The sequence below is a fragment of the Gavialis gangeticus genome, unplaced genomic scaffold (assembly GCF_001723915.1).
Source record: "Gavialis gangeticus isolate Ggan-Ray unplaced genomic scaffold, GavGan_comp1, whole genome shotgun sequence".
NCBI lineage: Eukaryota > Metazoa > Chordata > Crocodylia > Gavialidae > Gavialis > Gavialis gangeticus.
In genome coordinates, this window is record NW_017728994.1 from 63,385,884 (window position 1) to 63,413,011 (window position 27,128).

The 27,128-nt window shown below is 42.3% G+C and overlaps 1 protein-coding gene across 1 annotated transcript in view; it reads left to right on the plus strand.

Annotated features, from left to right (window-relative positions):
* Window positions 1–27,128, plus strand: part of PLPP4 (phospholipid phosphatase 4) — a gene marked incomplete at its 5' end in the record, with an annotated part of 155,221 nt that overhangs the window by 49,354 nt on the left and 78,739 nt on the right. Inside the window, 3 exons of the mRNA XM_019502170.1 lie at window positions 4,872–4,962; window positions 8,488–8,551; window positions 10,098–10,222. Of these exons, the coding sequence (XP_019357715.1) occupies window positions 4,872–4,962; window positions 8,488–8,551; window positions 10,098–10,222 (280 nt within the window). The remainder of the gene's footprint in view (window positions 1–4,871; window positions 4,963–8,487; window positions 8,552–10,097; window positions 10,223–27,128) is intronic.

The following is a 27,128-nucleotide window of genomic DNA, read 5'->3' on the forward strand; positions in this document are numbered from 1 at the left end:
ACCCTGTGCTGGATGGTGAATTCCAGCAAGCGATGATCGTTATCGCCCAGGTGGTCAAGAACCTGGAGTCCCCTCACCGGGTCGTTGCCTGTGGTCAGGAACAGGTCCAGCAGGGCATTTCCCCTAGTGGAACTGTGCACCTCCTGGGTTAAGTGGAGGTCCTGTATCTTGGCAAAGAACCTTCGTGAGCGTTCTGACCTGGCTGACTGCTCCTCCCAGCAGATGTCCAGGTAATTTAGATCAAACACCTACTATAACATATTTTAATTTTATTACAAAAAATATTCGTCATGATTTGTGTTTGTGTATATAGAAGGGATTGCATCATAACTCAAAAATAGTCTTACTCATATTGTGTGTGGGGCTGTGGGGTGTGTGTATGTGAGGTTACTGGGATGCGGGGACTGCCCCCACTCCCCCACATGGCAAACAGACCCTGCTGCTGGTAGCAGCAGCAGGCGTGGGGGGTGCTTAGGGAGCTTGTGCCTGGCACAGGCATGGATGCCCAGCGGGGCATGGCTCTGGGCTGTGCTGTATGTGGGGATGAGGAGTGGAGCCTGCCTGGCTGCCTCTGTCAAGCCTGAAGCTGCCGCGCTCCCACAGGGAAGCCCCCACTGGACTCTGCAGGAGAGCAGGGGACAGGGGTCCCTCCACTACGGGCAGAGTCTAGCGACTTGTGCAGCATGGAGTGGGGGAGGCAGTGGGCTCCACCATGGGGCTTCCCCCACTGCGATTGCGGGAGCTGCAGGCACACCGCGTTAGAGGTGGCAGCAGGAGGAGCAAGCTGAGAGCCCTGGGGCCGGGCTGGCTCCTGCTGCATTCTGTGGTCCCAGCGTTGCAGTTGGGAACCAAGCGGTGTGGCACCGCACAGCTAGGCACGTCCCAGCAGCATGCTTTTCCTGCTTGCAACACCGTGACCACATAACGCAGCAGGAGCCAGCCCATCTCTGCAGCTACCAGCTTGCTCCTGCTGCCACCGGCCTTAGCTCAGGCTCCACACCTCCCCCTGCTGCCACTTCCCTTTCCCACCCTGCCCCCACCCCATGCCTGCCACTCCCTACCTGTAGCTCTGGCACCATGCGGTTCTGGCTGCAGGGCTGGGACCACGTGACACAGCAGGAACACCGTGTGGTTGCCAGTTGGGAACTGCGTGGTGCCAGTTGGCTCTTGCTACACTGGTGATCCTTCCCTCCCTCCTTCCATTCTTACTTGAATTTTCCTCTCTGGTGGAGGGAAGCGAGGAGCAGCAGCTCAGAGGCCAGAAGCTTCTGCTAAGGCAGGGGTTTCTGGCTGGGCGGGGAGCTGCTGGTTACTTCCAGCAGCTTCCCCCTGGGTCCTAGTGCCCCTGGCTCCTGTCATCTGACAGGCAGCCAGGGGCAGATAAATATTTTTAATTTTTTTTTTTAGGAGTCCTGTGGGCTGGATAGAATGGCCTGGAGGGTCAGATCTGGCCCACAGGCCATATTTTGACCACCCCTGCCCTAAACTGTTACAAATGCTGTTAAGTAATAAAATAGTACATAAGTGAAAATCAGTACTTTCCTACACACAAATTAAATCGAATGTGCAAGGGGACTTATTGAAGTAATTAGAAAGAACATGAAGTGCTTTTCTCTAGGATTTGGGCAACTTCAGTGTAGCTTTAGACTGCCCATATGAATAATGACAGAAAGAGACTATTCCTGTTCCTGTTTGCTATCAAAGCAATATTGGAAGATATCAGCATCAGAAAAGGAACCGTAACCTAAAATTGTATGAGGAGGTTGTTGTTCTCTAGACCAGTGATTTTCAGCCTTTTCAGGCTTGAGCCATGACTCAAGGTTAAATTCAAGATGCCCGTAAAGAAAATCCCAGCTCTTAGCTTTCACTTGTTTTTTGACTAAGGAAAAATAACAGAGCATTGTTTTTGTTGCAAAGAGGTCAGAAAGATCATAGCAGGTCAGAGTGTTTTGACATTATGAAATCCTATTTGAAATACCTGGGTTTATCTTGTGAATGATGTGCAGGTGTTGGCACATCTAAAAATGCTAAAATTGCGATTGCATCCTGTGGTACCCTTAAAAGGATCTTGTAGCACCCCAGCACACTGGTTGAAAATCACTACTCTAGACTCTTGGCAAATACGTTGTGGATGTGAGCCCTGAAATTTCTATTGCAGAAAAAAAAATCTTTCACAGGCCAGGCCTGGTTGCACAGAAGTAAATTAACATCAATTAATTCTTAATATGTACTCATTACAAGTTAATAATTAATATTTAATACCTTTGCATAAGAGAAATGATCAAGACTGTGTTATAAGTGTAAACTATTCTGAACTGCCAGCATAAATCCTTTAATTTGTGAAATGTGGAAATCTGCACTGGTACCCGATTTCTGAAGACTGACTGTGAAATAGTTTGGAACTAGAGCCTGCTTTAATGCTGTCGTTTGTCGGTATCTTCTGCTGCTTCTGCCTGTTCAAAAGATTTCTAATGCCATTAAACCACCATCAACAATGGAAGACAGATTTGGGGGGGTGGGGGGTGTCAGGAATCCTTACTTTTAGAATAATAATAATTCTAGGTTTTGCCTTTACCATTTTTATTTCACTGTCTCTGGCAATAGCATTTCATGTCTGTTTTCAGAGACAAAGGTGAAGAGAGAATTTACATTTCTGGGGTAATAAAACTGCTTCTAAATGCTAACTTAAAACAGTGAGTATTTTGCACAAGAATCAGTGGCACGATAAACCCAATATAAAAACAGGAAGCTGTCTCCTGGCTTCATTTTTACCTGTATAAGTCAATGGCTAACATGAAATGAGACTGGAATCTGGTGCAGGATATATTATAATAGTAATAAATACCCTGAAATGTTATGCAGCTCACTTAATCTGAGGAGTTAAAGGCGTTTAAGGCTGTTCTCCAATTATTGAGTACCATTCCGTTTTATAGAAGGGAGTTTTAGTTCATCGTGTCTTCATTGTCAGTTGGACTACACAAGTAGTAAGATACTAGTCAATCTGAATAAAGGTGGCACGGTGTGGCTGAGAGTAGGCAGCTTGCACATGCTTACATGGCAGGCAGATCAGTATCATGACGTACAGGTTAATTTTGTAGAGTCTCTAAAAAGTTGAAGACATCTATTCTCACTTTTCTCTGCTATATAAAATAATTGATTCCCTTCAGTTACAGAGCTGGCAGAGCAATGTCCCTGCTGAAAGATGTTCATCACATGAATCTAGAAATGTTCTTTATGATAACACACTTGTTGAAAACCTGTAATTTTTTTTTAAAGTTGCAACATGATTCATCTGCTAAAGTCCAAATGCTTCCTTTAATGGAAACTCATGAGTGATATCAGAGGCCGTAGGAGTCATGTACCTTCATCTGAGGACAGATTTCAGGTCTGATTCCTTTGCCAGTTATAGATGCCATAAACTATGTTCACACTGTGCTGTGGATGTAATTCCAGAAGTGGAGGGTTTTTTTTTAATTTCCATGTTTGACCAACGTTAAGCAATGTGCTTAATAATCATAAACTTGCAGTCTCCAAATACATTAATTAACTTTTATTTTGAAATTTTGCAAAACAGTCTAAGTACTTCAAATTCAAGTTGGAGCCTGACTCCTTTCTCTGCTGTCCCCTTCCTCCCACCCCAACCCGGCCCCTTAGATCCCATAGTACGTTGCTCTACAAGTGGTAGTTAGTGAATCCGGTTATGCGGTAGAGTACTATTCAACATGTGGAAGGAGGCCAGTATTTGAGTCCATGTGACGTTTGGCTCTTGCCCATCTCAGTTCCTCAGGTTGTCGATCCTTAAGATAACCCTCCTGCTGATAGATGCTCCTTGTACAGTGCAGTAAAGTGTATAAAAAGTAGTGAAGAATTTCAGCATTGTTGGTACTCCTGAGGTGGGGGATAATGGGACCTATGAAAGAATATGCATTTCACAACAGAGGTTATAAGCAATGGGACTCTGGGTCTGCTTATGGCAGCCAGAGAAGGACAGTTTTAGAGGCAGGTGGCATGGTAGCACAGTGAGTCCAGTTAGAAATATTTTTCAGTCGGATGTCCATTCAGAGGAAAAAATAGGAGCAGCAAAATAGTAATGAGGTCATTTGCTTTGTCTTCAGCCTGTTTCATGGTAATAAATAGTTATTGCTTTTCAGACCAAATTACAATATCCTCATCACGAGTTGTTCACCAGATATTTTAACTGTGATTGGCCTGAATGAAAAACAAAATAAAGAGTGGGTATAAATCTGACAGCTCTTCTCACAGGCAGTAGTATCTTGCATTGGGAGTAGCCTAACTGATTTGTTGCATTCAGTGAGGCTGCTTGCATTCTGATAAGCTACTTAACACGAGGACAGTAGTTACTTTCCATTATAAATTGCACAATATGACCCTACAAACATCAGACATATAGTCTGACTTGATGAATAAAATTATGTTTACAGGATTAGGGCATATACCCCAATATGCTTTATGGTATTAAATGTTACGCTGCTGTGAATGATATATGACACGGAGGAGGAAAGGCACTTAAATGCTTCTAGAAAACATTGTAAGCATATAGAGGTGTAGCTAGTGGGAGTAATGAGTCATGAGCTTTATAGACTGTTTCTCCTTTTCATTTATGAATCTGACAGTTTAAATATAGCCCTAAGCAATTACAAATCAATTATAACCCACAATTATATTACCATTTTTAATATATTCATTGCCCTCTAGGTACAAATACAAATCATCCCACTCTGCTTGAGGTCAGGAGTTCGATAAAGATCATTTAGCCATCTCATCTAAATGGAGCTAAGTGGAACTAATTATTAATCAGTGGGACTGGCAGGAGTGGGCGCTCTCACGAGATTGTTTGTTATCTCTTACAGGCAATTTCGTTTCTCACACCGCTGGCAGTCATTTTTGTGGTAAAAATAATCCGGCGGACAGACAAGACTGAAATTAAGGAGGCATTCTTAGGTAAAGTATTCCTGCTTTTAAAATGAAACGTTTTTAATCATTTTTGCCCAAAGTTGTACCAAGTTGTATTCTGAGCCACGAGGCGTCCATGGGTGAAAGCCTGGCTCTGTAGTAGTCCACTGGAGTTGGCATCAATTGGGCCAGAATTTCACCGCGTCTTAAGAAAATCTCTCTTGTACGTTATCTTTCTAAATACATGAGGATCTCTTCTCTGTTTCTACTGTTTATCTGATCAAGTAGATTTGATCTTTCTCGTGCTAAGTGGCTAGTATCTTTGGCAGAAAGTGTCCCAATGAATTGCTCTTTACTTGAAAACCAGTGGCTTTTTCCCCGTTACTTGCAAATGAACAAAGTCTGGTGTCAGCCAAAGCACTTTACTTACAGGCAAAAGTTTCAGATATTGGCAGGGCATTTCTAGTGAGGCATCCGTGACTCTTAAGTTCTCTTGGCTTTGCTGCTTAAATGTATTGACTATCAGATCATGGAGCCATATGTTTGCTAAGGTTTTTGCCTGAGCAAGCCTGAATGGAAACGGTGTTTAGGCAGCATAGGGTGTCTGTGGTTGTTTTTTCTGTGCTGATGTTATAGTGGCTGGAGAAAGATATTGGGGACTGTTATTTTGATGCTGCCAGTAGTTGGTAGTATACTGTTAAATTTATTATAAGTGATATTTTATTGATGTAAATACATTCACTAGAAAGGGGACATGTAGCTATAAGTATAAATACATAGTGGTATAGTTTTGGTTTTAATTTTATTGCTGTTATTTCAAAATAAAAGGAACCGTGGATCTGTTTTTCCACCACGTGTTCTTACCTCTTTGGCCCAGGAATCTTCTGGTCTGCATTTGCTTTTGATAGTTTGGACTGTACTTACCATTAGATCCACAGGATCCAGATAATAAAACCTCCTCCCCTCCACATAAGCACATATGAAACCGTGGTTTTGATGTAGCCATGAGCCCCATTTATTCAATATTGGCATAAACATAAGACCTTTTGTGGCTTAGTATATTCAAAGAGATGAATCAGATTTAGTGGTTTAATGGGATCTCATCTTCAGATGTGAACTTGTTCAGAACGTTGGTTTAGACGAGGGGTTCTCAACAGGGGTGCCGCAGCCTCCTGGGATGCCATGAGGTCCTTTTGAGGTTGCCATGGGGTGCAAGGAGATAAGTGCTCACTTTTCCCTGCCTGGCCTCTACGCAAGGAGGTGAGTGCAGGCTCATTGCTGGGTAAGCTTGCACTTGTCTCTGCCACCCCCTGTGTGAGGAGTTAAGTGCTCGCTCCTCGCCTCTTCCCCATGTGTGAGAAGCTGAGCCTAGGCTCTTCTGTGCAGGCTTCAGTGCAAGAAGATAAGGTCATGGTTGTCCCTGCCCTGCCTCTTTTGGGAGCTAAGTGCTTGTTTCTCCCTTTCCCCCCTGCCAGGAGGTAAGTGCTGCAATAAATAAATTAGTTATTGAATTGGGGTGTCACTCAAGTCACTGGAGTTCTGAAGGGACGCCAGGAGCCAAAAAAGGTTGAAAACCACTGGTTAAAACTAGTGGTTTTCAACCTTTTTTCATTTTCAGACCCCAAAAAACTTTGGCATGGAGGTGCAAACCCCTTTCAACATTTCAGCTAGGTGGAGACCCCTTCGAATTGTAAGTTTGGGTATTCACACACTTTTGATTGATCATAGTCCTCTTTTGCAGACCCCTTAGACATAGCCTGTGGACTCCCAGGTTCCCGCGGACCACAGGTTGAAAACCACTTGGTTTAGACCATTCTCATTGACTTTGATGGAACTCTGCTGTCACACAATATGAGGATCTGGTGCATTTTATGGAAACCCAAGAAACTGTTATGCTGCTAGTACAATTTCTTTTGTGCCACCTCAACTCTCAGCTAAAGACTGCAGAGGCTGGCTGTAGTTTTCCCTTGCTTTGCCACTAGTACAGCTATTAAAAAGGAAGCACAAATCTTATATCTGTGATAGCATTTTGAACCTGGCTTGCACTTGCATTGCAGATGGAGATGGCTGCAGAATGTGAAAGGCTGTGTAGACAATCAGCCCTGTGGTTTTATAGTCATGTTAGAGCTTGGTAGAAACATCAGAGGGTTTTTAGTATATCTTAGGAATGGTGTGTCTTGTATATTCCCTTTCTCTTAATAAGAAAACATGGTGTTGTGACATTACTAGTCAAAAGCATTTGATCTTTCAGAAAAATGATTGTACAGCCACTACCTAAAGTTGCCATAAATAAATGAAAGCCTGGGTACAAGGAAGTATATATATGTGTTTATGTGTGTTGGGGCTGTGTGTGGTGGTGGGGAGTGTATGCATGTATATATATGTGTATGTGTGTTGGGGTTGTGTGTGGTGGAGGGGAGGAGAGAGGGAGAGAGAGGTTGAAAGTAAAAGGTGAAGGTCTATATTGGATAACACCCCTGTCCTTGGGATTGATTTTTTTTTTTTTTTTTTGCCAGCAGCCATTGTAAATATCCGGGAATGCCCTTTTTGTTGTTGTTGCTTTTTACCTAAAAAAAGAATAAAATAGACAAATCCTATGACATGGCAGAGGTTCTTATGATAGACTGTGTCCTCGGACATTGATTTTATGGATACCAACTGATAAGTGTTAGCGGGGTTTTGGACTGCAACAATTGGGGTAGCAGTCCAATGAGAAAATAGCCTGGTGTGGGTGTCATAATTGAAAGTTATTTCACTGTAACTGCTCTGCTGAAAATAAGAGATCTGCTGATAGATTTTCCAGGAGGAAATAAAGTGCACCGGTTCTTGCATTATAGCATGTAAGGTGGCTGGCAGCATTAAATCAGTTTATATCTAACCAGAGAGAAACTTACGCCCTGTTCCAAAGCCTGTTAAAGTCAACATAAAGGCTTCCAAGAGATTTAGGTCAGGCTCTTCATGGAGTCTAGTGAACTTTGCAAGTAAATAGCAGGATATTTCCCTACCATAAACAAACATCATTTTATTAGACCATTCCTAGTTATTATTCTTGTGTCCATCCCACAGCTGATTTTTTTTTTTTTTTCCTAAAGAAGATAGGAAAAAATTTCAATCTGCTCTGTTCAGATGCTAGTGGAGCAGAGCATCCAGGTGCTAGATGGTGTTGTGTACTAGGTTTCATGCAGATAGTTATAGGAGATGGCTCCTGTTGCAAACATGTTACATGTTCTTTGCTATTGAACTGATTCTCCACTGCTTTGCTCCTGGTATAGTAATTTGAACAGAGCAGGTGTATTCAGAAACCCACTCTCCAGTCACTTCTCATACGTCTGAAAGATGACCTAGCATTTCAAGCCAGCATTCAAGGTCCCTGATCATTGTGCTGGTCTCAAATAAGCTCCTCAACAAGTAGAATAAGAAAACCATTGGGGTTATTAAAATCTTTCAGCTATGCTAAAGAATCCAATTTCAATCTGATAAAAGTTTCAATCCATAAATCAAATGCTTTAATGTTACAGTTTTATAACTTGGCAGCTATATTACTATTGTTCTGTTTGTTTGTTTTCTTTTTAGCTGTTTCCTTGGCTCTAGCTCTGAATGGAGTCTGTACAAATACTATTAAATTAATAGTGGGGAGGTAAGTCTTGTCATATTATAAATGATGGCTTAAACAGTCAAACAAATTAATACAGAGTTGACAAATATCATCTGTCTTAAGAAAAAAGATAACCACCGTTTCCAAACGCACTGGATTAGCAGAGACTTCTGTTGTGCTCTGCTCAGCCCTGGTAGGGACGGTGCACGACCTCATTACGATGCATCTGACTTGCAGGATTCTTTGCTGTTGCTGTTCGTGCTTGTGTGTTGGAAGATCCAGACAAACAAGAACAGGGCAAAAAAAGGTGCAAATTGAAATCCATTCATTTCATTGATGGCACATGAGGGAAGAGCCACAGTGTGCAGGGATTTAGCTGCCAGCTCCCACTAGCAAAAGTGAATTGAAATCAATTCATTTCACCCTGTGACAGTGGAACTGCATTTGATGTAGTACATAATACCACAGATGACATCTCCCAGCAGCACCAGGGCTCATTGAGCACACCTAGGCTAGAAGTCAGAGCCCTGAAGGGTTGTTTCTAGAGCTGTGAGAATCTGAACAAAAAGAAAGAGGAGAATGTGTTTTAGGTCAGCCAGAACTTTTGCCTTTCTGGGCAAAATGGGGTGGGGGGGAACCAAACAAGCCAAACCCTGAGAGAAAACTCATTTTGGATTGATTGAAACATTTAGACTTTTACATTTATTGCTTGCTGAGTTAAGCAGGAATTCACAAATAGGTTTGATCCATCCAAAACTGCATTCCTCAGCAAATAAACTTTGTCCAATGAATTTTGTCTGGTTCCACCTCTTTTCTAGTGCTACAGGAGTGCTGCAGGCAAAATATTTCTGCTTATAGTTTGACTTCATTACTTTTCACCCCAAATATTTAGTTCTGGCATTCAGAACGCTTAGCCCTTTTCATTTTACAAGTATTTTTTTTTAGAAACTTCAGTAACCAGTCCTCCCAACAGTCTCATGAGCTGGGTCAGAGTCACCGTTGTATCGGAAAGAAACCACAGTAGCAGAGGAAGTCAACATTCAAGCTGACTTGATTGTTTCTGGATTAGAACTTGATTGTTGCTTGATCCCAGTCCTAAGTAGCTGGCTTGGCCTCCCTGTTATAGTGACGCTTAAGGTGGCTACCAGTAGGAAGGTCAACAAAACCCTATGCTACCCTGTGGAGCAGCCCTGGATAGACTGCTAGCTCACTGAAAGAAATGTACAGGTTGGCCGCTCTGTGAGATATATGAAGAGTAGCCCTGCAAAATCCTTTGCGGGGTTGAGTCTTTTATCCCAACCCCCTACATAACCTCAGGCTTTGAACCCACCAGCCTAAAGAGACTGACCTGTCCAACTCCTGCTAAGCCATTGTGCTGGAGGAGTCTGCCTAGAGAGGCTCTATGTAAAAGTTCAGCATGAAATAAAACAGCGTATTGCAAAGAGAGACATTTCAATTGCTACTGTAGGTAGAATAAAACAGAAGGAGTTGAACACCCTCTGTGATAGTCAATACATTTAACAATCGCTTTGAGGTCTGTTTCTAACTACAGCTCTTATGTTTTAAATGTTCATGGTGTTTTTTGTAGACCGCGTCCCGATTTCTTTTACCGCTGCTTTCCAGATGGAGTAATGAACACTGAAATGCACTGCACAGGTGATCCAGATCTGGTGTCGGAAGGCAGAAAGAGCTTTCCCAGTATCCACTCTTCCTGTAAGTTCATTCAAGAAAACAGTATACCTTTGGCAAGGTTAACCTCATCTATGTTTTAACATTGCTCTTTGTGACATGCTTTTTTGCTGGAGGGATCAGAACTTGTGTCGTGAGTCAGGAGTGCAGAAAGCACATGTCTTGAGCTGTCTGGTATTGCTCTTTTTAAAAACTAAGGTACTGTGCCTCTTTCCTTGAGTACTGCCTCTGTTTCCCAGGAAGTCTTATTGAATTTGGCAGAATAAGAAGTTGCTTGAGGTGAAAGAAGATGAGAAAATCAAGACCTGTAAGAACTTTTTCAGGGGTTTCTAGGAATCCGGATATAAAGCAAATTTTGCTGGGTTTATTTACTGAACTTTGAGAAAATTACAAACCATCTAGTAGTTCTTATCTTTGTAAAACAACTTAGTGAACATAAGTTTGAATCATTGAGATTGCTCAGCTTGCGTGCATCTACATGTGCACTGCTGCAGAGTTTTTTACTCCGCAGCAGAATCATACTTGCATTTACAGTCCAGTGTCATAAGGCTGGACTATGAAGGGCAGATGGGAATAAAGGGTAAGTGGGGCTGCTTCTTCAACTTAGTTGAGTTCCACCAGTTTTTTAGGTTAAGCATATGGGAGGTAAGTGATAGCCATGTGCCCCCTCCAAGATGGAGAATGGGAGGTTTTGACAGTGTCCTTAACGTGCCAGCATGGACAATTCCACATAGGAAGTGGTAAATCAGTAGTAACTAACTACTTGCTGCAGCAAGATGGGCTGGAGAGAAAATTGGGAAGAGTTTTGTCCCTTGGATGCTCCTAAAACAGGGCAGTATCCCATGACACCATACATGTTTTTTGATAGTCAACAGTCTAGTTGTTATGTGGGGAGTTGTATATATGTATAGTATACAGTTATTTTGTTTGTGTAAAATATATGCAATGTCCTCAAATGCTAGTTTCTTACACCGAGTTGCAAACATCTTGGTGCAGTGAAGAACTTCTACTTTTAAACTACTGCGTGGGGGGGGGAGGGACACAACATGCACGCGGCCACCACTGCCATCCACCACCCTGTGCCGCTGCTCCTCGTTCAGCTGCATGCCACCCCCCAGCTCCGTGTCTGGCGCCGGGGGTACACTTATTAAAAAAGGTTGGAAATCCCTGTCATAATATTTCAGTATCTGATGGTGCTGTATGTTCTGAAGTCTTAGAAAGCAGTTTCTCATAAATATTTCATTTTCACTTAGCAGAAACACTATTCTACACTTTTACATCACTTCTTGCCACTATTTCTGCATAGCAGGGTCATTCAGATTATAGGAATGTCAAGATTTTTATTTTAAACAATTGCAATGAGAGGAAGTTAATTTCCTTGCTGCTTCTTTTGTCCTCTACTGGTCCCAAGTGTGGCAAGTAGGAACATAATATAAAATGGAGAGTCAGACTGCATTCCTGGGATGTTCCAAACCAGAGATATTCAGAAGTGCTGCCTCCCGCTATAAATTTCCTAACTGCCGGCTATCATGGTGGACTCTGCTCAACTCCAAAGAAAAAGGACACCCTCCTTTTTTTTCTGGAGTTTGAGTTCGTCTCATATTTTATTTGAGTTGGTCTAATCAAAGATACTAGATTTACCCAAAGAACCTTGTCTGCTTATGTCCTTAGAGCAACACGGCTACAACCTACACCCCTGAAAAAAAGGACACGCTCCAGTTGGAGTCAGTAAAGTCCAAAATTTCCCTTCGTGAACATGAGCCTAAGACTTCTCCTTCGGTTCCTTCCTTCAGGAATACTTTTGTCCCAGACACTAACTATGTCTGTCAGAGGGCTCTTCTTACTCCCTCCCATCCAGAGTGGAATAAAATGAACTGCACCAACTACAAGTTACTATTGATAAATGTGTACTATAGCCTGTAGCCCAATAGTACTGACCAGGATGGGTTAACTGAATTGTGTCAGTGTTATATAGATTGCACCCTTAGAGCTAAATGCTGTTCTCTCACCAGTGTAATATGGCATGACTGTATTAACATTAGTGGAGTGGTACCATAGTAGCAGAGGTGTAAGTGAAAATGGAATTTTATCTTTAATATTACCATACTTCCTCCAGCATTAAGTTCAGCTATAGCTTCTGCACTGTAACATAAAGAGTTGGGGAGTTTGCCCATATTCCTGGTATTTAAGCAGCACCAAAGAAGTTTATGGTTTTTTCCCATGATTTCTTCTTTTTATAGTGTCAAAAAAAAATAAACTTGCTCTGAGAAGAACGAGACTTGACATGATAAACTGTAGTATCTCTCTGTGAATGATAGTTAAAAGTAGCCCACTGCAGTTTGGTATTTTCTTTTTCATTTGAACATGTGAAGGAAATAAATCACAAGTGAAAGCAACATGCTGCCAGGCAGCTGGTAAAGAGAGATTAAAAGCCCCAATTCAAGAGTCATTCTTACCATCAAATCAGTGTTTCTTACAGTATTCCTTGGCCTTGTTGTCAGGCAGAGTGCTTTAGATACACGTATCTAAAATCTGATCCATGCAAAACAAGTCTTTTGACAGAAAAGTTTGTTTGGTTGTAGACTCAGAGATACACGAACGTGTAACAAGTTTGTATTGTTGGGACGTCACCAGTGCTGGAATCTCATTTTCCATGTACAATACGTTGCATGTTACCTTCCTTTTATTCTGTGACTGTCTTGTGGGGAGTGCATCCCCACATCCTGCCTCACACTCCACACACCCACACTCTGCCTCCACAACCCCCATCGACATATACATACACATACACACATATCCTATGCCCCCCTATGCAGCCACACCCTCTCACCCCCCCACAGTATAAAAGAGTAAAACTTTAGTTTTGAGTTATTATGCAGTCTCTTCTTTATACCCTACACAATCACAAGTCATGACAAATATTTTTGTCATAACATTAAAATATAGTAAGTGTTTGATTCTAGTGTATGATTTCCTTTTTTTCTGGTTCTAGGACGGTAACCTCCCCCCTTAAACAGAGTATTTGGTGGGGGGGGTGGGGCAGCAAGGGGAAGGACTTCTGGTGGCAAAGGTCCTAAATATATCTGGGGGCAGGATTTCCGGTCCCAATGTGGCGAGCCCGGGGTGGAGCAACTGTTAAGGGGTGGGGCTACCTATGTGGCTCCCAAAAGAGGTGGGGCTACTTATGCGGCCCACCAAAACTTGTTATGTGGCCCTCCACCTGAAATAATTGCCCGCTCCCGCAATAGGTCCTTTATTCCTGGTCGCATCATTTTCAGTAGTAGTATTTCCTGGATGAATGATGGCAGTGTAATGACAAGACTATATGCTGGGCTCTAGTTACTTGGTTGCAAAGCTGGGCCAGTCGCTTGTGGGGCTTATAACCCAGCTCAGGAGGGTGAGAAGATTATCAAAAAAGCTGTTATCCAAACATACCCCCCCAGTGTTTCTCTTCTTCTTCTTGCATATCACTTCAGAAAGTCCACTCCCCCAACCATTTAAAAGTAGATCCATCAATATTACTGCACATTTTCAAACTGTTTGGTGGACCATATAGAGGGCAGCCAGTGAGTATATGCTGGGCTGTCTTATCTCCTTTGCCATAGGGGCACAATGGTGAGTTTGTAAGGCCCATTTTATGTTTGATTTTGTTGAAGCCTGCATAGGCTGATCGCAGTTGATTCAGGTTTACCCATGCCTTACATGGGAGTTTATGACCAGGAGGGTGGGTGTGATATGATGGTAGTTGTATGTAGTTGTGTACTGGGGTGTGGTTATTATTCCATTGCTCTTCCCACCTTCTCTGGGGCCATGATGATAGCATGGTGCTCCTGCTTCCTTTGTGGTGTTTCTGGAGGGTACTGGTAGGGGTTTTCTGCTTCTTAGATGTTTCTGCATTGGGTATTTTTCAATCGTGTCATGCAGTAGATGGTCTTTCTGTTGGGCTTCTATTGCCAGGTTAAGCGGTATTCTAGACCTCTTGATGTTATGAGGGGGTCTTCCTGCCAAGATGAACATATTGCCCATTCTGTGTATACCACTTACTGTTCACAGTGTCGAGTTCAGGGTACTGTCCAGTTTGTGGGTGTGGGTGCTACTTGCCCATACAGGAAGGCAGTATTCTGCTGGTGCATAAACCATGACTAGTGTAGTTGTTCTCAAGGTAGAGAAGTCGGCTCCCCATGTTGTACCAGCTAGTTTCTTAATGGCTGCTGCTATTGATGTTACCTTGTGCCTCAACTTCTTCAGTTGGTGGTGGAAGGTTAGGCTTCTGTCTAGAGTGACACCCAAGTAGGTTGGTCTCTTCTTGAGCGGTAACACTTTTCCCTCCACAACAACTCTTATCTTGGCATTCGTTGCATGATTGTTCAGATGAAATAGTGCGGAGGTGGTCTTCTGTATATTCAGCTTCAGTTGTCACTGTTTTAGGTAGGAAGCTATGAGTTCCATGTCATGGTTCAGTTTGGCTTCTACTGATGATACGTTTCTCTATTCACTTGGGACGGCCCTCTGTGAGGTTACAAACAACTGATTAGAGATCCAGGCCTCTAATCTTAAAAATATAAATTGTACAATGTAGGGTGAAACATCACAGGAAGATGCTTTCATGGGGTTCTGCTGTCAAGCTGATCTTCTAGCCTGACTGACATCATACTTAGGCTCAGCAAAACATGGATAGATTTTTTTGCAGCCAGAGAGGCATTGTATTATCTGAGTAAGAGCATCTCAAATTGAGCAGGGATGGGAAAATCAGACCTTGTTTTGGATGTTTCCTTATTATACAGGAAGTCAGCTTATCAGGAAAAAGGGTTGACTATTTAGCAGTGAAACTCAAACTTTGGCTGTAGCATGAATTACCGAGTATGTGCAATCATCCTGTTCAGTGCAGGTAATGCTGAGGTTTCTTTTTTCAAAGTGCATCTGGAAGTTTTATGCAACTTAAGTATGTTTTTTCCCTACATCTCCAATTTAAACCCTTTAAGGGTTGAGCAGCTTTCTCTCTTTGGATACAGGAAATAGTCTAAAATGACAGTAGGGATCATCTTTTTGAATGGCTTAATGGCACATAAAAGGATTACCAAGAAGATAAGTATATTTACAGTATGAAAGACTTAGTGTTAGTCTTAAGTCAGGGTAGCATTGTACCATATAGATTAAGAGCCAGGCTGGAGGCCTGTAGTAGAATTGCTTGCAGTATCAGAATTTAATTTTGCTACTCTGTGGGTGTGTCTACACAACACTGTACCCAGGGAGTGCACCACTACAGCGATGGAGCTGGTGATCATGTGTGACGTGTAGGCACACCCTCTGGCTGTTGTATTAATTCATGAAGAAAGGGAATGTTACAGTTGAGCTGCATTTGTTTCAGTTGTGTAGTAGATGGAACATGATATATTTCTAATATCTAACCTAAACTTCCCTTGCTGCAACTTGAAACCATTGCTGCTTTTTCTGTCATCTGCTACCCTGAGAACAGTTTAGCTCCATCCTCTTTGTAACCACCCTTCAAGGTAGTTGAAGGCTGTTCTTACATCCTCCCTCCGTGTTCTCTTCTCCAAATTAAATAAGCATCTCATAAGTTCTCTTCCCCTGCCATCTAACTATTTTTGTTGCCCTCTCCTGGACTCTTTGTCCACGTCCTATCTGTAGTGGGGGGCTCAAAACTGAACACAGTATTCCAGATGAGGCCTCACCAGTCCAGAATAGAGGGGAATAATCACTTCCCTCAATCTATTGGCAGCAGTCCTACTAATGCAGCCCAGTATGCTGTTAGCTTTCTTTGCAACAAGGGCACACAGTCAGCAGTCTGTATTGGTGCATGGGATTTTTCCATCTTAGGTGCAGGACTTTACATGTGTCCTTATTCAACTTTATGAGATTACTTTTGGTCCAGTCCTCCAATTTGTCTAGGCCACTCTGATTCCTACCCCTATCCTTCAGCATATCTACTACCTGCCCCCCCCACCAGCTTGGCGTCATCTGCAGACTTGTTGCACTCTATCCCATCCCATCCCATCTTCCAGGTTCTTGATGAAGATATTGAATAAAACTGGCCCCAGGACCTACCTGCCCTGGGACACTCTGCTTGGCTGCCAAGTAGGCATTGAGCCATTGATACCCTTTGAGTCCAACGATTCAGGTAGTTTTCTATCCACCTTACAGTCCATTCGTCCAACTTTATTTTCTTAGCTTGCTTGTGAGAATATTGTGGGAGACTGTATCCAAGCCTTGCTATAGTCAGGTTATATCACATCTACTGCTCTCCCTGTATCTATAGAGCCAGTCATCTCATTATAGAAAGCAATCCATTCCAACTGTTTCTAATCACCTTCTTCTCCAAGTGCTTAGAAATGCATTCCTAGAGGACCTGCTCCATGACTTTTCCAGGGACTGTCTGTGCTCTGAGAGGATTGACTGTGAAGTAGACAAAATTACCATTCCCCACTGAGTAGATACTGTAACCCCATGTGTAGAGGCTGCTGAAGACATGCTTCAAATCAAGATAAAACAGCCCTAGCCATGTTTTATGTTCCTTGCAGCCTTTTCTGCATAGGATTACTGAGGTTGTGACTTCTTTGTCCAAAAAGGATTGGAGAAATTCTCAGAGGAAAGGTGCATCAGTAGCTATTGAGAATGGGAATTAGGGAGACAGTCTCTGAATCAGAGCTTCCTAGGCCTTAAATGCTGGAGGCAGTGAGAGAGAAACAATGGAAAAAATGTGTCATACCCTGTTCACTCTCCTTTTCAGTGTCCCCTTTCTACCAGTGTGTGACACGGGATACTGGGCAAGATGAGCCTTTAGTCTGACCTAGTTAATGACGGTGGTTAATGCATCTTTTTGCTCTGGAGAACTTTTCACTAATGATCCTTACTCTAGACTTTGTGCCAGCACAGACCCTGTACTAAATTGGACCAGGGTGTCCTTTTGATAAGGTCGTCTACTTTTGGTATTTAATATTTCAAAGGCTCTATATTTTGTTGGCCGTTTTGGCCATGTCAAAACACTTACTTTGCGACTGTGCAAGTCACATAGCAATTGAATAAGTTATACTTCTTCAAGAGGCACATCTGGGGTAGGAGTGTTGACTTGCAGTGAGGAAGAGGAGAAAGTCAGTCCTGCCTCTGGAGAATGCTAACACTGGTGTGCTTGCCAGTGGCAGAATTTCTCCTCTGTGGTTGATAGCGTAGCGTGTAGTGGCAATGCTGTTTGCTCTAGCTATCTAAAAGATCTTGAAACGTATCCCCCTTTATGCTTAGCACAGCAGAAGGTAGGATATTGCCTCTACCCAACTAGGCCACCTTTCTTCCTCTCCTTCAGCCAGTCTTCCCCGATATGCCTCCTTATGGACAGGCATGCTAGGTTTCCCCCTGTTTTCTTCTCTCTTGGTACTAGGCGTTGTTTAACTATGCGATGCAAGGTAGCGAAATCAAACAAAACATAAAAAAGAAAAAAACCAAAATGGTTGTTCATGTTGACATGATGCTCTGGTATATTTAACACAACAAACAGCATGAATCGTACTGAAATCAATAAAAGCTATTATAGTGTGGACAAACTGGAATTAATAATATGTATAACATAATGATTACCCAGGGTACAGAACAGGGAGAAATACAGTGCATCAGTAAAATACATTTAATTGAATGAGATGCATGTGTACTGGCTGATAAGTGACAAATACAATGAATAAATAAAGCACACAACTGAATAAGCCAAATGCATAGTAGTGGGTGATTGAAAAGCATGCTGAATTTGCAGGCGTGCAGCATACTAATAGGACGGACATAAAGCCTCCTGTAATTGATTTCTCCCTTCTTATTACATGACCGATGTCACTTTGGTGTCTGCGTCAGGTTGACAAGATCTTTCCACAAGCCAAGTGTGAGCCCAGACTTCTATTGTGCAATTTATTTGAAAATCGATAATGTCAAAGTCTTTAGATATTTGTTGTTGAAAAGTGCCCATCGTACAACAGTCCCTTGTTATGTTTAATTATTGCCTTCCACAGTAGAGTCCAGAGAAAGTGAACGGGAAATAGGCTCTTATAATGCCAGTTTTACATTCAGTAGAGCAATTCCAAGTAAACCAGCTGTCCAGTGATAAACGCTGGCAATGAAATCAGAAAGGTTGTTTTCAATATCAGTCAGCCCTTTGTTACCATAAATAGCTTTGTGTGTTTACCAATTCAAGAAAGATTTCTCAGTTTGACTTTTTTTTAATGTATTCTGCTTTTGCTGAACATTTTATTTTAGACAGTTTATACTTGTTGGGAGATCTGAGTTTGCCTGGGTGAGAAAATTTAGAAGATATGAGCAGAATATATTTTTAAAATGATTTAAGTGTACCCAATATTCAGTATCACAATGTAATAGCCCCTGATATTTATGACCAAACAGAAAAGTTTGGTTTTGTATGATAGTCACATCCTAAAAATGCCTTTATTTCAGAGTTTTATTGCTTATGGTCACCATGGGAATCTGAAGAATGAAGTCGATTGTCCAGCCCTAGCTTTCCTCTTGAGCTAGAACAAACAGCAAATAGCCTGTAAAATAATGAACTCTCTGCCTTTGCTTTCCTCAGGAAGTGAATTCCCTTTTTTCTGAATTCTTTGTGTGCTTAAAAGATCTATTGACTTCTGTTGACTTCAGTGGGAATATCAGGTCTGCAGGGTTTGCCGTATTAGACAAACAAGGTGACTAAATGGAATATAGGGTCAGTGTATGGGCTTAGGTCAAAAAAGCCATTCAAGAACATCCCTGGCTTCAGTGGCAGAAGACCCATTACTGCCAGGTTAGAAGCTAGCTAATGAAAGACACTCTTCACCCTCCTTCTCAAATTAGGGCAATGGGCAGAAGGAAATGCAAACGTTACAGGATAACAAGAAAGAGGCATCATGACACAGTAGCCCAGAGAGGAGGGAGTCCTGGGTTCTAGGTCCAGCTGCCAGTTATTTTTTTCCTTTTACCCAATAACTGTCTAATGCATAAACAGTCCAGGGGGCAGAGCAATCAAATCAAATGGCACAAAGATATTGAAGGAGGATCTCATTTCAGCTAATAAGACTGTGGTATGCAAAGGAGCCAGATATCACGAGAAAGACGGAGACAGAGGAAAGAGAAAAGGATATGAGGGCTAATTTACTTCTGATTGTACAGTCCCAGCAATTAGCTCGCCGTAATTCAGCGAGGCAGGATGGAAACAGAAATGGGAATTCTGTCTTCATTTTATACTTCCACTAATGCATCATGAGGACAAGCCAGTTTGCACAACTGCTAATGTCCTTGCAGGCATTTGGATTTAGAACCTAAATTAGGACTTTACTGTTCACCGCCAACCCTAATTGAGCTATATCCAAAAAGCCCCTTCCTTGAAAACATATTGAGTTTGGATCCAGACCCAAACTTTTCAGTTTAGGCCCATTCTTAAACTAGATTCAGAGAAGCTGGAGATAGAACAGCCTTGTTGTATCATTTTCAGGAGATCAGTCCCTTCCTAGTGCCAGATCGATTGTTCCTGACAAAATATATATTTTAGCTTTTTTCCCAGCCTGATTTTTAAACATCTTAGCTAATAGGGGTTCCTGCAGTTCTCTTGGAAGATTATTATACAGTCTGTTGAGTTCACCATAGGATAAATACTTTTCTCTGATGTAATCTTGAGCCGTCTAATTGGATAGTTCTCTTTGGTGTCAGATTCATCATTTCAATATGGTTCTCCTCTATTAAGCTACACTTGAATATATTAGTTTTCTAACTGCTCCAATACTTTGTTGAATAGCTATGTTTTTCTTCCTATGTAAGTACAGCAAATGATGGTACCATTCATTTCATTTTTTTTTTTTTGCATAGTAAACATCCATGATGCGTCTATGACTAACAGCAGTTAAGAAACTAAGGAATCGCTTTCCCAGGGCTGCTGATCCCCAGCATGTCTAGCCTGCTTGCTCCTGTTCTACAGGTTTCAAACAGACCAGTGAGGTTGAAGCAGCACTGAGGGCAGCCCACACCACTACACCCAAAATCTTGGTCTGCAGTGTGCCCCAGTCCCCACTGCAACTTCTCTGCTTCATTGCTAGTTTGGATACATGTGGAGGAGGAGAGAGGTGGGACAGCATGTTTGAGATCAGCACCGCAGGAATGCCAGGGAAGACGTTTAACATACCCTCAAACTTACAAATACTTCCCCGTGCATCTACTTGGACATTAAGTGCAGTGAGAAAACTGACCTCATCTTAAAGAAGTGGGTAGGAGTTGATGCAGGAAAGAAAGCTGGCTGCCAGTGAGTACACAGACCATCCTGCAATTTTAGATTCAGCTGCAGCCCTTGACATTCGGTGTCTATACCACTGCGAAACAACATAGTGGGCCTGTCTGTATGTGCCATTAGTGTGCAACAATAAACTGCAGAGCTTATCGGGGCATGCGAGCAAGCTCCCGGGCACACGGTTTACAAGTGCACCCGGACAGCAACACATTGAGCCGGGTCGCAGCAGCCCTGGCTGGCAGGGGGTCAGCCTGCCAGCCCAGTGCTGCTCCAACTGGGCTCAACATGCTGTGGAGGGGCTGGCTGGGACGTGAGGATGCTTCAGCATGGGGCTAGCTGGCAGGCAGTCCCCATGCTGAAGCACGCTCATGCCCCAGCCAGCTGGCTCAGTATCTACACATGTACTGCTGAGCACAAAAATACTCTGCAGCAGGGTACTACCATGCTGCGGAGTTCATATTAGTTTTCTGCACCTGAGTAGGGGTGCACATGTAGGTGCTGAGATGTTTACTGCACAGTTAATTAGTCAACTGGACAGTAAACATCTTATGTAAGTGTGTTCAGTGAGTGATCTTGTATATAGTAGGGAGATTGGGAGCATTGTTTTTTAACTAGTGCATCATCCCTTTGGGCATGTTTTATGTGGCTCTGCTTCCAGGTATTTATGTTCCTAAAGATACATAACACATCGGTGCCACAAAGCATTTTCCACATTGCTTGAAATTCTTGGAGGTTAGTTAACCTGGCCTCTCTGAAAACCCCAGTAAGTACCATCTATACCTTTAGGTAACTAAATAACTTTGAAAACATGGGCATTCGGAGTTTGAATTGTCTGCTTGTGGCTTCTTTCAGCAAGTTGGAAAAGTAATCCAAGATAGACTCTAATTGGAACTGTTGAGAAGCGGGTTTTGCAGCATAATTGAAAGAATCTTTTTATAAGGCTAGATGGAGTTTGGCAAAGAGCTGATACATAGATCTCTTTGAACAGAACAGGGTAAGATTTTTCAAGAAGGAAATTCTTTGCTAAAACCCTCCAGCTTATAATTGCAAAGGATATTCTCTGTATTAATTACTACAGGCTTTTATCTTGGAAGGAGCCTGAGCCAGAAACTGGGTCCCCTGATTCAGTGTTTTTCCAAGTTTGTGATATTCAGTTTGGGGATGGAGATTGGAGTCAAACTGAGAAGGGCCAGAGCCCCAGCCCAATGACTCATGAACTCTTGGCTATTCAGTAAGTCAGGTCCAAGAGGATGGTTAGAGCGGCCTTACTAAGCCTGTTCTATAGCTTAGCGGATAGGGTGCTCTCCTGAGAAGTAGAAAACCTGAATTGAAATCCCCTCAGGGTGAAAAGGCCTATGACACAGGTTTTTCACTTCATGAGGTGTGCACTAATGAATTCTGGAGGGCCATTGTGCAAAATGTGGGCATCAGTATCTTTGAGCTGTATTTAGCGCACATTAGGTATGACTCTTGTGATTCTACCAGCAGGTGTTTCTACAGGGAATAAGGATGAGTTTTAAGGTATTTCCCACCAAAAATATGAATTGCAAGGTAGCTCAGGAGGGAGTTAAATGCTATGGTGCACATAAGTATGTCATCTGAATAACTGGTGAGCATGCTTAGAAGCCCAAGTATAGAGAGCTAGGGAACCATACGGTCCAGAACGAATGCATCTAATGAGTTCTGTGGCTTTTGGTACAGAGCCAATTTGGATTACTCTTGGAACGTAGGCAGTTAAACTTTGCCTAAGTCACATTTGGGTGTGTAAAGTAACCAGTCTGAATCCTGGTCTTTGACTAATACATGAATGTCTTTCCATAATGCAGGTACTTTATTGTTCCATAACACATACACAATATAGTTACAACACAGCAATCCTTCTGTCTTGGCACTGCCTATGAACTTCATAAATTAAACCTATGGGGAAAATTGGGAAAGATTTGGCATACTGTTTTTGAGAGTTCAGCAGTCTAATCACAACTACTCCCTGCCTTTTTCACATGGTTTAACGGTACATCGGGTGGTCATACATTCAGATGGAAAGAGTTTTCAGAATATCGTTCAAACAGCTAAACTAATTTACAGAGCCAAAGTCTATAGAGAGTGCATAGGTACGTAGGCTAATCTGATGGGTCTGTTTTATCCCAGTTTATCAACTAAACCTACATTTTGAGCTGGATCTAGTTTTGGGGTATTGGTAATAAGCACATATTTATTTACTTTCTCCTTTGTACACGGTTATACTTAACACATGGAAGAGTGTTGGTACTAATAGCTAGCAATATTTTTACAGACAGTGTGAAATAACATACTAATATAAAATTACTTCATATATTTCTTTAGTAGGGTGTAAAATGCTAAATTATATAGTTAGATCTGATAATACCTGGCAAGTATCTCAATTCTCCAGTGTTTACTTTTTCTAGGTTCTGGAAGGAGGCACTTGTAGGTCATAGACTAATTCCAGTCCTACTGAAGTCAGTGGAAAGACTCCCAGTGACTTCAGTGGAAGCTGGATCAGAGACTTCAAGTTTGTGTAGGATTGCCAAATACATTAGACTTCTCCTAGAAGTGCCTATTTATTATAATAATAATAATAATAATGATAAAGCAGGTTTTATTTCAAAGGCTCTAGAATGCTTTGCAGGTAACAAGACCAGACTTTGGCATATTTGCTTCCTCAGGAAAAGTGATTGACTAATTCGTAATGAATAATATATTTCTGTCTTTCTATCCTCCTTTTTTGCGCAGAAATTTTAGCAAGCAGACTGCAGTTCTCAGAATCTATTAACTGTCCTAATTTATTTAGCGAATATTTTTAAATGTTTTATTTCTGGATCAATCAAGAATGTTCAGATGTTTGAGATGTGCTACAGAAAAGGCAGGTCACATTGTTTCTGATCCCTACTTGATAAATACAAAAGGATTTTTTGATTGAATGTACAAACCTGTATATTTAAAGTATTTTGGACCTGCTTCTGCATTCTGTCTCATCTGCTCTGTGCTGAGGTAACACTGTTGGTTCCATGTTTTATGTGTCCAGATTCTGTGTATTGAATGGAGAATCAGGCCCTCAATTTCCATAAATATTCCCATCCTCATCTTTGAAATTTACAAAAATTCATTCATTTTTATCAGTAACAGTCTATGATTGGGCAGGTAACGGTTCATTCTAGGGAGACAGTGTGTCCCTCTCTGGACTCTGCTGCTCTAGCAGGGAGTAGAACACACCCCATTCACAATCCACACATTCTGCTACAGGGAGTCACAGGATGATCATGGGCCGTCTGGGTCAGCCAGTCAGGGCTGCCCTATGTACTGCTGCGATCTGTTGCCAGGCCAACTCAGGGGGCCTGCAGAACACAGAGGCTTTCCCCCACTCCTCCCCTTACCCTCACCAAGCTGTACAGTGTCAGCACTGCAAGTTCTCCATTCTTTAGGGCCTCTGTGTTCAAATGTATCTAAACATTGCCCTGGGAAAGTTTTCTACCAGGACAACAAACCTGGGAGAATTCTCCCAGATTACCTGAATGTGGGCGCGTCTACATGAGACGCTGTACTCAAGACTAGAGCTAATTACTGCACAGTAAGCATCACTGTCTATATGTGCAGATGCTTACTGCATAGTAATTTGCTCTAATTGTGAGTAAATTTGCTACCTATAAATACAAGTAGCAAATTTACTCCTGATTTACTTACTGCACAGTATAGCACATGTAGATGGCCAACTGGGAGCAAATGTGCTCCTAGTCAACTGGGCAGCAAGGGGTGGGAGATTGCTCCCTGCCCCTGGGAGCTGCCTACTCTTGATGCAGGATCTGCCACTGGAGCTCAGGTGGGGACAATGTCCCCCTGCCTTGATAGCAGGGAGCTCCCGCTCTGTGGTTGGGGGGAGTGGGCTGGGAGATTCTCATCTCCCACCCCGAGCTCCATGGTTGTAGGACCAAGGCTGGGAGATAACAATCTCTCAGCCTGGGCCCTGCAACTGCAGAGCTGGGGCTTGGCAATAAGAATCTCTCAGCCCTTGCTCCATTATTGCAGTTGTGGAGTGGGGGCTAGGAGTTCCCTGCTGCTGGGGCAGGGGAACATTGTCCCCGCCTGGGCTTCTGTGGCAGAGCCCACCCTGGCAGCAGACAGCTCTCGGATTCAGGGAGCAATGACCCAGCCCTTGCCAGGACACAGCTGTCTCCTGGCCCCATGCTCCCTGCCAGTCCGAGGACTAGCACTCAGGGGGAGCCTAGAGCTCCCCATGGCTGCTGCAAGGGGCTGGTGCAGGGCTAGTGGGAGCAGGAGCAGACTGTTGCTATAAGCAGTAAATCTGCTTCTGTGTCCCTGCATGTGTAGATGCCTGCCTGGGGTGGGTTTATTTTAGAGTATGTTACTCTAAAATAAACCCACCCCAGAGCATTTGCATGTGTAGACATGCGCCATGTACATGCAGCCTGAGATGGAGCATGTAATTAGTGTGTTTGGCTGTCGGTAGAATAACAAGGACTACCATGTTGTATGCATTTTGAACTAGTTATTCCCTGATGAATGGAAAGTCTTTTAAATTCTGAAAGAATTTTGGCCTTTTTGGAAATGGAAAAGAGAAATATTTTCTCTCATTTTCTAACTAAAGTATATCATTGTTCCATGACATTCATAGACATGATGGCAAACAACAGAATTAATTCATGTATCTATAACATAATACTATTAGTTGAACTTTTTTGGTAAGAACACCATACTTTTAAGGAAATTCTGAAAATAGTAATTAGGATATAATCCTGTTTAGGGAATATTAACTGTGATTTTATACAAAAAAAAATTCTGCCTGATAATATAGCATGACTGCAGTTTCTTTGCTATTGGTCATATTTGTAGGGACTTCTGAGTTTCAATGGGATTATTTTGGGGCTGTTTAGGTTTTCTACAGTCTCATCATTCAGGTGTATATTTTGAAAGATTAACCCCATAGCCAAGTGGTGGTATGAGTTTAGTTCTGTTTTGGGGCTAACTTTGCTCTAGCTGAGGTCAATGTCAAAACTGTTTAATTGAATTTGAAACTAGCAATGTCTTATTAATCACTACTACTGAATTCCAAAAGGAATCAATAAGTGCGTGAAATAATAACTGAAGAATCAGACCTCCAGATTCTTATTTTGCACTTGAAAAAGCTTTGAGTCCATGAAGTAGTAATTAAATTGGGCCCTTGCATGCTATAGATAATTTCTGCCTTCTGTGTATGAGCCACCTAATAGATATTACTGGACATTTAGACATCTTTGATTAGACTTGGGAAGAAAGAACTGATCTGCAAGAAAGGGGATGTGTGTGAGGGAGGGGGCGTTAAGCAAGTAGTAGAACCAAATCTGTCTTTTTCTCCTGAAATAATGGAATAAAAACATCTTGGGATAATAAGTAATGAATTAATTATATATTATATTCATTATTTCAATAAATCATGTCAATAAATTATATTCCTTATTTCAATAAATAATGAAATAAAAATATGTTGGGATCAGTTTTTAATAGAGATTTTGTTGTTAAAATAGCCCAGTTTCCATTGACCTAGAATTTCATCATCATCAGTTGTATCAACCTTAAGTATAGTTCAGTAATAGTTTTCTGTGGAGATCATCATCCCTGAATGGGAAAACCCATGGATGATTGAACAGAAAAATGCCCTTAGGCTCATTTCACAGCACCACTCTCAATAATTTCTTTGGACAAGGTTCATTTTCCTGCCAAAAATACAGGGTCCCATAGACTTTGGGATTACAAATGGCTTTCCTGCATACTCCAGGGTCCTTCGTCTAGCTTCTGTCTCCCTGATAACATGGCTTTGCTAGTCACTACCCCAGAACTTCTATCTAAAGGGCTACTATGTAGCATGGATGGAAGTATATTGGAGAGCTAATGCAGCTTTGGCTTAATTTTGCATTTTGTCGCTGCTTTTCCTCAGAGGATGCAGATAGTTACTCTTGACCTTCCTGCCTCACTATGGAGACTCCTTAACTGGCAGTTCAGAGCCACTGCTGAATATGTAGACCTATGGAATGGGTAGGCTGCTTAGTGGAGGTCTCCTACTTGTGAGGCTCCTGCATGCAAAGAAATTAACTCATACAATTTAATGCTACTTATATTGGGTAATAATTATTGGTTTCCAAGTGCTGTTAAGTTGTTGATTGCATTAAACTGATCACCATCTTGCTAAGGAGCGCTAGCCTGGTAAATGAACCAATTTTCTGAAGTCATTCACCTTGTCATCTTGTATATGAAGTAGATGTAATGGCTAACAAAAGGGCATTCTTCCCCCCCCCCCCCCAGTGTGTAATTAAAGTGTGAACTCATTGCCACAAGATGTTGTGGAAGTTGACAGTTTAACCAGATTCAAAATGGAATTTGACAGGTTCTTGGAAGAAATGTGCATCAGTAGCTATTGAGCATGGGAGTTAGGAGGACGGCCTCTGAATCAGAACTTCGTAGCATTTAAGGCCAGGTACAGACATTACACTTTTTCTAGTACAGTAAAATCCCTGTTTCCCAGCATTTTACTAGCTGGCATATTTTATTAACTGGCACTGTGCCTTTGCCATCCACTACTCCATGTGCCACGTGCAACCATCCCATGGTGCTGCTGCACTGCTGCCATCCACCACCCCTGTGTGCAAGCTGTGTGCA